This window comes from Argopecten irradians, chromosome 11 (genome assembly GCF_041381155.1).
Source record: "Argopecten irradians isolate NY chromosome 11, Ai_NY, whole genome shotgun sequence".
NCBI classification, from domain to species: Eukaryota; Metazoa; Mollusca; class Bivalvia; order Pectinida; family Pectinidae; genus Argopecten; species Argopecten irradians.
In genome coordinates, this window is record NC_091144.1 from 15,418,397 (window position 1) to 15,430,282 (window position 11,886).

Consider the following 11,886-nt stretch of genomic DNA (forward strand, 5'->3'; position numbering starts at 1 on the left):
ATTTTATCAACATGTAGACGATGTCAGAATGTCCAAATCATCACTCTGTCCACAGCTGGGCTCTATTAACAACTGGCCATAGCCGATAAGGCTCGTGCAAACGGCGCGTGCATCTATGACCTTTTGTTCTGACAGGAACATGAAACGGACATACTGAAATATAAGTAAAGAGGTCATACGTTGGGTTCATGCCCCAGGGTAACAGCGTGGTTGATAATTCTATAATACTACATAGTATAATAAAATCTTCCAGCTTTTCTAAACACTCTCAGAAAGAACATCCAGAGTTTATAGTTATGGATACACACTGTGTTCCCCAGGTGGTAAACACAACTGACCGATATCCCAGATAGGTAGACACACGAAGATAGCAAAACTGAATTAACGTCAGGCCAAGTTTCCTTTGAATCTAAGATGAAAAATCATCAATACTTTCTATGGGTTTGTGTTCCCTTTCCTCGGTATATTCGGAACAAATAATGAGAGTTGGATTTAAACTTAAGGTGAATACATTCCTTCCCCTCGGACTATTGTGAACAAATGGTACATGTGGTATAATAATAGTTAGGAAATCCTTATTTACCTGTTTCCGATTTGATACACTAGGTAAATGTAGAGTTACTTCAATCTATTTATTTATTTATCTGTATGTGTGTGGTATTCTGGCGTCGATTGGTAGGATGAAGTGGTCATTCTTCGAATACAACATCACTTTATTTGGAAACGCTAAACAAGTTCCAGTTGTTTGTTTACGTAAACAATCTAACAATGGTGTTAATTTCTTTAGTTCATGCCTTGACAATGCCATTTCTGTTTACGTAAACAACCTAACAATGGTGTTATTTTCTTTTGTTCGTGCCGTGACAATGTCATATCTGTTTATGAGATGGTTCAATCTAGTTACATTATACATATAATCATTCAACAACGACCACTTATAGAGTCGTTTTATTGAGTAAGAGAGAGAGAGAAGGGGCCATTGAAGTTTGTGTTTGCAAGTCATGATCATGTTATCTGGTATATATCATCATATTTAGCGCCATATACATATAACATCAAGACGCTCATAGAAAATAGTTGGGCACATTTGGTGTTTTATACCTTGTCTCCATCGCTTTGGATTGGTGTACTAGGTTTAACGTCCTATTAACAGCCAGGGTCATTTAAGGACGGCCTCCCGTGTATGTGATGTGTTGTGTGTGTGTATTGTGTTTGTTTGATTAATTAACGTCCTATTAACAGCTATGGTCATGTATGGACGGCCTCCCATGTATGCGGTGTGTTGCGTGTATGTTGTGCGTGTTTTGGGAGACTGCGGTATATTCATGTTGTGTCTTCTTGTATAGTGGAACTGTTGCCCTTTTTATAGTGCTATATCACTGAAGCATGCCGCCGAAGACACCAAGCAACATACCCCACCCGGTCACATTATACTGACAACGGGCGAACCAGTCGTCCCACTCCCTGTATGCTGTGCGCTAAGCAGGAGAAGAAACTACCACTTTTATAGACTTTGGTGTGTCTCGGCCAGGGGACAGAATGTGTAACGTCCTATTAACAGCCAGGGTCATTTAAGGACGGCCTCCCGTGTATGTGATGTGTTGTGTGTGTAACGTCCCATTAACAGCCAGGGTCTTTTAAGGACGGCCTCCCGTGTATGTGATGTGTTGTGTGTGTAACGTCCTATTAACAGCCAGGGTCATTTAAGGACGGCCTCCCCTGTATGTGATGTGTTGTGTGTGTAACGTCCTATTAGTAACAGCCAGGGTCATTTAAGGACGGCCTCCCCTGTATGTGATGTGTTGTGTGTGTAACGTCCTATTAGTAACAGCCAGGGTCATTTAAGGATGGCCTCCCGTGTATGTGATGTGTTGTGTGTTTAACGTCCTTTTAACACCCATGGTCATTTAAGGACGACCTCCCATGTGTGTAATGTGTTTGAATGTCTGTATATTTTAAAAGGCTGCGGTATAACTCGAGGCAAAGAAAACGATTAGAAAACAGTTTATTTGAAATGTCGATAAGGACAGGATTTTTTGGCAAAATATAGGACCGATCAAGAACTAATGACAATCGTAAAATGTTAGACGTCACAGGGTTTTTTTTCTGTATATATGTATCCCCATGCCCGCTGAGGCACTAGTTAGAGTGTGGTATCAGATGAACCCCCTTGTCAGACAGAGTCCGTAAACTAGGACCTACCTGATTACCACAGTCGGTAGGTGGCGTGTATTTACCGACGGGTCATAAAAACGTTTTACTTAGCCTAGTATCATATTAAACGTACAATCGTGTAAACCAGGAAGCAATTGCAATAATAATGACATATAATTTGATGTGGAATGTTCGCTCAAACGGTTCGTCGAATTAAAAGCATAAAATCCCAGCGTCCACAGCCTGGTTAAGGTATCAAAATAATAATTTCTCTGTGATAATGAAATAGATCCGATGATAAAATGTATCACATGTCTGGTGTAAATGACAGTACAAAATTATTTCCTTGGTTGCCTTAAAATCGAATAATAAATGTATAATATTTTACTAAACCAGATCATATGTATCTACATGAACAGAATAAGAACAAGCTCGAAAATACACCGAAGTTTCCGTCTTTCAAATTTATATCGACGAACAAAAATAAATGAAATCAGCCAGAAAATCCACCGTCTGGTGTCCAAATTACCATAATATAAATAGAAAGTAAAAATAAACGATTTCCTTTCATACTTAAGGGTGTAATAGTGGCTGGTCTAGGGCAATACACTCATGCCGCCTGAGGCTGTATTGCCAAGCTACCCATGCAAGAAAGCATCGTGACGTCACGGCGTCAACAAAAATTCTATTTCCTCGGTAAAATTTTAACATTTTTTCACAAACTTGACTGGTTTTACTATAGAGGATGCAAACAACGGATTTTTTGTTGACATTATGTATGAAAAAATGACTTTCAGCCATGGATTTCTTCGATTTTATTTCAAAGTTGTAAAATTGCAATAAAACGTCGAGGTATGAAAGAAAAATACTCTTTCATAAGTGGATATGAAGGATAGGGACATTCTACCCGAGGGTCACAAAATATAGTAAAACCTTAAGCCTCTACATTTTGTGACCCTCGGGCAGAAGGTTTTACTACATTTTGTGACCCTCGGGTAGAATATCCCTATCCTTCATATCCACTTATGAAAGAGTCTTATATTATTGTTGGTTAACACATTCAAAGACATGCTGTGCCTCGGCCATGGACAGGACAAAGAACTAGCAACTCTAGGTCAAAAAGCGAAGAGCTGTCAAGAGCGACGTTATTAGAAAGAGCAATAATATCTCAAATTTAGTCGCCTTTTACGATCATGCAATGAGGGCAGCAACAATCTGATTTGAGGACATTCCATTACGGGTCACGTTAAATATTATGACCTTTATAGTTCACTTCAGTCCGAATGTATTTTTAGGTCACCTGACCCGAAGGGTCAGGATGACCTATGCACGTCATGTTTCGTCCGTCGTCATCCGTCGTGCACCGTCCGCCGTGCGTTAACTTTTCACATTTTGAAATTCTTTTCAAGTTTTACTGGTGCGATTTAGTTGAAACTTACATGAAATGATCCTGACATGGTCCCGACAAAGTGTTGTTATTTTTGGAGTCGATCCGAAATCCAAGATGGCCTTCACAGCCATTTTGAAAACCTATTTTGAACTTCTTCTCAAGTTCTACCGGTGCGATTTGGCTGAAACTTGCATGAAATGATCCTAACATGGTCCCGACAAAGTGTTATTTTTCGGGTCGATCCGAAATCCAAGATGGCCGCCATATTGAACACAAATTTTGAACTTCTTCTCAAGTCCTACCGGTACTATTTGGCTGAAACTTCCGTGGAATGATCCTGACACGGTCCCGACAAAGTGTTGTTACATCTCTCGTTGATCCCAAATCGAAGATGGCTACCATGACACCAAAGTCTATAAAAGTGGTAGTTTCTGCTCCTGCTTAGCGCTCAGCACACAGGGAGTGGGACGACTGGTTCGCCCGTTGTCAGTATAATGTGACCGGGTGGAGTGTGTTGCTTGGTGTCTTCGGCGGCATGCTTCAGTGATATAGCACGATAAAAAGGGCAACAGTTCCACTATACAAGAAGACACAACATAAATATACCGCAGTCTCCCAAAACACGCACCTCGCACAACATACACGCAACACACCGCATGCATGGGAGGCCGTCCTTACATGACCATAGCTGTTAATAGGACGTTAATTAATCAAACAAACAAACAAACAAACACTACATCTGATTAATTTCCTATATGATTATTGCTAAGTTAGTCAGATTTCAAATTAACGTTAAGGCCATTGTGCCTCTTGTCTCCGTCTTACCATAAACTAAAAAAAGACATTTCGATATTTCGTCACAACATGCATATACGCTACAATTTGTTGTGTTTGTATGGGATAAATGGACGAAAATGGTCCAAACAGCTCCATGTTTGAATTATTTCGTCCCGTCATGAAATTTGGAAGTAGTAATTTGATCGGTCAAATTCGAAAGGTCACCAGAACCTAGTTCCCCTCGTCTAAACTAACATTTTATGGAGAGATGTATCGGTACGAAATATGAGATTTGCTCCCCGGTAGTAAGTGTCTGTTTGACGACATTTTCCAAATATCTTAACATTTAAAAGCTCCGCCTAAATTCTTAATTTTTTGTGCAATTTAAAACCATTAATTTTGGAATAAGATGATATATTTGATTTTCTTTCTATCACGATGTTGACTTGCTTCTCAAACAAAATTATATGTACCAGAGAATCGTGTTTTGGTTACAAACCCATTGTACGTCACGGGTTTCTGTGATGGTGCTTATGTTAACGTGTTAAACAGAATGGATCGTAAACAAACCCCAGCCTAGACCAGTCAGACTGTGCACAAACACCTGTGACGCCACCGTTATCTGATGTCGATAACCTTTATCCCACACACGCGCATGTACGTGCAAACGTACGTGAGTTACGTCACCCCGATTACAATATCTGAGAACAAGCATTGTTCGTGCACAGGTCACGTGCTGCACGCTATTGTTATCTCCGATAAGAAGTGTTTAATGGAACAGTTCCGTGACATAACTTTGGGGCTGATATCATAATTCTACCTGTAAACGGGTTCCGGTCGGTACAGCTACAGAAGCTACCTCCTCTGTCGAGGGTTTCCACCATTCGTGTATAGTTTCCACGCCTTAAAGAGAGCTTCCGATGCTAATCGATCAACGACAAGTATTATAAAATCGAAAAATATCCTATTACTTGTTTTTCATATTCTTTGCATCCATCATTTGCTTTTCTCCCAAATTGCATTTGCTCAGTTCGGCGGAGGCCCAATAAACAACAGTCTCAAATTTCAGATTTCTTTTTAGTATTACAAAAAAAATAGTTCAACTTGAATTAACGTCGGCAATGAATACAAATAAAAAACGAAATACGAAACTAACTCCCGACTGTGCGAATTCAAGAAAGCTTCCTAGTGATGAATTTAATCTATTTTTTATAGAGAATTCCATACAAAAAACATCCCACGCAAACAAATATTTATATAATTGTGATCTATTTCAGATTTTAGTTTAAATATGCTTAAAGATGCTCCATCGCTGACAAATGTGAAAAAACAGGAGCAGACAAATTATTTTTTTCAAATACAAAAGTTACTTAATTTACACCATAACCACCATTGAAAGGTTTGAGCTTCTAATTTTACTTAAAAATGATGAAATGCATCCCCGGAAAAAATCCGTAGCACTATGGAATGAAGTACAGATTGCACATACACAAAAAGCAAAAAAACAAAAGAAATTATTTCATATTATTTTTCGTGTTAATTAGACATATTACATGATTTAACACCAATTATTGTTCCATTTGTGAGCTTCGTTTATGCTCTGTCGGCGATGGAGCATCTTTAAAGTTTTATTATTTCCATAGTTCATGAGATTCTTTCCAGGACTTGAAAAGTATTGTAATTTACTTTGACAATAAAATTTAGTATATATATAAAAAGGGAACCAAATCTTCATGTGACATGTTTTAGCTAAATATGGTAATTAAAATATGAATAAGCTATTGTTTTTGTTTCTGTTATTTTTTAACCTTTTCAAGGATTCTTAGATCGCAATTTATTGGAGATATAAATGCATATATAGCGCACGTTATTATTGCATTGCCTAATGCGCCTTCTCGGTTCATTACGGTTGTAGGGGAGAAAACCCTTATTAAGCGTCGGAGTTTGAGGAGAGCATGCAGTAAAGTTTTGGACCGTTCCACATATCAAAACAAAGTTTTTAATGGAAGTGATGTGATAATAATTCTATCATATTAGTACGAGAAACGATGTTACATATAATTTACATACATATAGGTCTGCTACATCATTCGAAATTATGAAATTTCAAACGGAAAAAATATATGTGCCGTAACTGGGCGAAAATTTTGGGATGTTATTTTTTCTTCATTAATCTATTGAAAACTATAAGGTTTGATAAATAAAGCCGTGAAAATCATTTAAATGGCTTCAGATGCCTTATAAACGTTATAGTTACAACACAGAAATTAGATATCGGCTAATTCTAGATTAAAGTGAAAGTGCACAGCATCCGTGAATAAATCAGAAACAAATGATTTATTTTCATAAAAAAAAATATATATATATATAGTGTCATCAGTACCCTTTGTAAAGAAGTAAACAAGATAATATATCGATAGTGACACATTCGATTTCCCACTCTAACTTTAGTGTATTGTTTATTATAGGTCTGTGCGGATGACAAATACACACAGGTGAGAGATGGGCGTTACGTAGACACAGGTATGTTAGGTGTGCTCAGGTGTGTAATTACTAGACATGCCTCGTTGATTATGTGTCCTTTGTTTTAGGAAATACACTATCTTATGAAAAACAAAGCTTTCCGCCATTTTCTACAATGGGTCTCTCTATTCAGACACTACATTGGAGTTAATGCTGACATCGTCTTTTAAACATCATAGACTGTCGTTCATAACAAGGTACAGGTTGATTACATTTATAGTTTATAGAGAATTCAGATGAGAGTACAACTCCAATGTGTTTGTGTAACGCCGCCATGTTTGTAATTAACATTGCTTTTAACTAAATGATATAAGGATAATATCTAAACTGTTGAGACACTCTGAAGCTTTTTCCTAGCGAACCGTATATTAGGTCTTGTTGATTTTTTTAAAATGTATATAATAAGTTCATATTCTTCTACTCAGTACACATACGTATGACGAAAAGTGATCTTCATTCATGTATATGAAGGTAAACGTGAACTATTTCTAAGAAAGAGAGAGCATTCTATACGGTGGTACAGCACACCACCCACTGAATCGACATGAATAGATCTAAAGTAAGGCGAATGATGAGTAATATAAATTGAATATTGCAACATTTATTATAGTAAAACCATGTCCATCAGCTTTAATTTCATAAGCTGGCGAGCTAGGATATAGTGGATGTAGATACGTTTCTTTGTTTCTTAAATTATTTTTCCTTTTCCCTTTTTAAACATAATATCAAGCGATACTTTGGGTTTCCTGAGACTTTTTGGTTAACAAGTGTGTTAATTTTTAATCTATCTAAAAACTTTCTTTTATCTTTTCGAGAAAAAAAAAAAAAAATTTTGTAGCTTCTTTAACATTCTACAGTCGTTTCAAATGTCACGTGAACATGTGATCGGTAGAACGAAGTTTTATGACATTCCTAATGTTCGAAGGCCTACAATTTGATCGCTTTCCAAAATCGAAAAATAAAGCAGTATAATTTTCTTACAGTACTCTAAAATCCAAATTTATTGCTATGGACATGCAAATGTAATTCTCGTCATTCAAAGATATGACTAAATATAACAAAACAAAACAAAAATTCTTTCTATCTGTCCACATTTATTGCAATTGTAGATGCAGCTACTAGCAATCTCCTCATGAAGGGCAAATCCCAACTTTAATTCTATCGTCACCATGACAAACAAAGCAGATTCTTTTTTATAAAAAGGATAAGAAATATCTTAATGCAGAAAACGTTTATTTCATGTTTTAGAAACAACGGGATACAATGGAAAACGCCGGCACCAAAGAAGAAGAAATGGAACAGAATGCCACATTATCTTCAAACCAGAGTACAGCTACCACGGCTGTGATGAATGCAACTGCAATCACACAGAAGGATGTCACTAAAGTTACAGAGACGGATGTCTCTCCTGGCACAGGACAGAATGTTGCTCCAGGTCCAGGGAAGAATGTCGTTCCAGGTTCAGGGAAGAATGTCCCTCCAGGTCCAGGAAAGAATGTCGCTCGAGGTCCAGGGAAGAATATCGCTCCAGGTCCAGGAAAGAATGTCCCTACAGGTCCAGGGAGGAAAGTCGCTCAAGGTGCAGGAAAGAATGTCGCTCCAGGTACAGGGAAGAATGTCGCTTCAGGTCCAGGGAAGAATGTCGCTGCAGTAACAGAACAGAATGCTGCTTCCTCCGAGATAACATTAAAGACGTCACTTCGACATCTGCCTTCGGGCGTGCCATCAGAAGATTCAGCAGACTCGCATGCATCAAATGAGGATGTATCCTCTAGTTTAGGTACAGGAAGGACAGGGATCGACAACGCAGCCTTCTCCGACACAGACGTTGAAAGCAGTCTGGCAGGGTCATCAGAGGTCACTATGAAGACCTACTTCCGGTATGTTCCACCAAGCGTCATATCGGACACCACTTCAGGAACTGGTTCCAATGATGACACAGCCTCCAGCGTTGGTATATCCAGCACTGACACTAAGAGTTCCATTGAAACTGTCCAACCATACGCTGTATCCAATACCCTTGGTTTGACTGTCGATATTAGTCAGTCTGCAATCGATTCAGCATATCATAACCCTTACGCGCACGCTTATGCTGTAAGTAAGGTTGAAGAGGAGGCTTCTGCTCAAGGAAGCGAAGCGCCAGTATCGCCGGGAGCAACATCCATCACCACACATCCCCAATCTGCAGCGTCTGCGAAAGTTTCTTCTCCAGGAGTCTTCACAAGACAACTTAACATGTTTATAGGGGAGGAGTGGGAAGACGTCCAGCCAAGATGGCCGGCGATCGAACGGAAGGCTCTCAGCTGCCCGGGTAGCTTGAGGATACCTCACGACCCAGCTCATCCTCAGCGAATGGTTTTCAAACACGAACAGAGTAACCGCCAGCGTCTGGAGTACCTACAGAGCAGACGACAACAACTATCACATGATCCACTACGGTATTTCTTTTACAACATGTCGCACGAGGAACCAGTCCTGCAGAAAGACTACATGGTTAAACCTAATCCACACAACAAAATAAACCACATGATTCACAGTGCCCTCCATTGTCCGTGTTTCTTCTTCTTCTACCTCCTCTGCTGCCTTCCTGGTGTGCACCTGATGACAAAGGGCGATCTGGAGTATAAGACTGGTCACGAGGAACACGCGAGGAAGTTCGGACGAATAGCTACGGTGTTGTATTTCATTGGATTTGTGTTGGGCACCACACTGCTCGGCACTGTCGTCTATCTGGCGGTTAGCTTTGTACAGGGTCAGGTCGGGTAGTGCTGCCACAAAACATGCCAGGTGCATCGCCAACCTGCCATACGGAGAATGATCAGTGTCAATTGATTATATAGGATTAAACAAAGCTCTAGTTCGTGTAATATGGCTAGGATTCCTTAGTGTGTAGAACTTACATTTCACCTTATTAAGTTATGGTAGATAGAAAAATGATGTTCAAGCATTTGGAGTACTTGTGGAATCATTCTTCGATCATCAGCCATTCGATATATGATTTTTGAAATGACATTTGTATATTTTTTCAATGAAATAAAACGGCAATCAGCCGTTTTTCGTCACATGCATTTAAGTTGGTAAAAGATCACCGCGATTTCGTTACCAATAACCCTACATTGTGACCAATCCGTCTGTTCTGGAACATAAGTGAGTAATTACACGTATGTGTGATATACGGCGCCACTGCTAATGACAGCATTTGTGTCGTCTGGAAATACGTTTTCTGCAATGACTTCAAATTCTATTGGGTGACCAACTTAATGGGCATCTTCCTTATGGAACATCCTTTCGTTGTATTATTTCCAATGTCCGAAATATTTGTGCAACAATTTAAGTTCTCTTTGGGTCTCCGAACTCGCAAGTCCATAATAGGACGATGATCGATCAAGGTATCCTGATGTTCAAGGGGTTATTGTCACTCTCCCCTACACTGTCATAACAAACTTATAGGGTATGTACATGTATAGGGCGGTGAGTTAATCATCTGATGATCGAATAACGGTGTGTGACTGAAGTTGGGTGTCGCTCTTTGTAAATATTCATAGGAAGCCTCGATAGGTCTGTGATAGGTCAGTTTATTTCTCCTGAAATGCCTTCAGTTCTGCTATGATATACAGTAGTTCAGGACGGGGATATAACGACAGTGTTAATAAAATAACCTCTGGAATATCAATGTTTATTATGTGATAAGGTCATTGTTTCTAAACAAAATATGAGGCTATCATACTCAAACTTGATGGTACACTTTTCTACACGATAAATGCTAAATCTCTTGCTTAAGATTGTTAATCAGGTCAACATCTTCCTACGCCACTGCAGCTATGTCAGAAAAAGGAAATATCTGTTTTTCTCATTAATCCCCTCCCTTTTTAAATATGCAAAGGATATACATGTATCATACATATAGTCTGCATTGCTGCAAAACACTTCCATTGTGAAATTTGATATAGCCACATAAGTTGTGAATTAGTGGAATGTTAAATTGTGGACCAAGCAGACACATCAATTCAGTTTGAGAAAGACTACTTAGAAATAGTGGAAACAGCTTTCAGTGGTGAAAATCAAAAGTTTTCAGTTTAGTCCAAAAATGTGATTAGCACAACTAGTTGAACCTACAAATATACTTTAAACTTAAATTGTCAAAATCAAAGATGGCTGCCTGTTTCTGATTAGTACAAAATTTACTTCTTACAATATGGACCTAAGATGAATTTCAGAAATACCCATCAAATACTTTCTGTGAAATAGGAAGAACAAACTTACCAATTGTCAAAACCAAATATGACTGTAAGATTATCTCATTTTCAACATGAGCCTTAACGGTCATTTGTCCGTTAATACAATATATAGAACTGAAATACACTGTAATTTTTTTGGAGATCGTAGCTTTTTACCCCTGCGACATTGAATGAAGGTCAAGGTCATTCATTTGTAGCCCTTCATCCCAGCATGCTACAGGCCCAATATGAGTACCCTGGGCCTTTTGTCTATTGAGAAGTCGTTTAAAGATTTTAGCCTTTTTGACCCCATGACCTTGAATGAAGGCCAAGATCATTCATTTCAACAAACTTGGTAGCCCTTCATCCCAGCGTGCTACAGACCCAGTATGAGTACCCTAGATCTTTTGGTTTGGAAGAAGTTGTATAATTTTCTTTAATCTTTTTGACCCCAGAGACCTTGAACAAAGGTCAAGGTCATTCATTTGCACAAACTTGGTAGCCCTTCACCCCAGCATGCTGCAGGCCAACTATGAGTACCCTGGGCCTTTTGGTTAGTGAGACGAAGTTGTTTAAATGAAAAGTTTACGGACGGCGCACGCCACCCGACGACAGACAATAGGTCATCCGTATCCTTCGGGTCAGATGACCTAAAAAGAAGTTTTAGAGGACTAGTCACAACTAGCAAGGAACCTCTTCTAAAAATTGTGAGAAATATGACAAGAATTGTTGATTGGCAGGTACCACTGAATGGACAAAAAGCAATTTGAATACTGTAGAACTTTTCCTTGGCGTGCGATTTATTTTTGTGATCAAGATAATATC

The 11,886-nt window shown here is 38.8% G+C and overlaps 1 protein-coding gene across 2 annotated transcripts; it reads left to right on the plus strand.

Annotated features, from left to right (window-relative positions):
- Positions 1-6,783: 6,783 nt before the first annotated feature.
- LOC138334839 (uncharacterized) lies at positions 6,784-11,834 on the plus strand. Of its 2 annotated transcripts, none has more exons than XM_069283606.1 (2): positions 6,784-6,844; positions 8,093-11,834. In XM_069283606.1, the coding sequence occupies exon 2, from the start codon at positions 8,108-8,110 to the stop codon at positions 9,608-9,610; it is 1,503 nt and encodes a 500-aa protein (XP_069139707.1). In that variant the 5' UTR covers positions 6,784-6,844; positions 8,093-8,107; the 3' UTR covers positions 9,611-11,834. The 2 variants fall into 2 exon arrangements, with proteins under 2 accessions (XP_069139707.1, XP_069139706.1); XM_069283605.1 differs by lacking the exon at positions 6,784-6,844 and adding an exon at positions 6,910-7,041.
- The last annotated feature ends 52 nt before the right edge of the window (positions 11,835-11,886 follow it).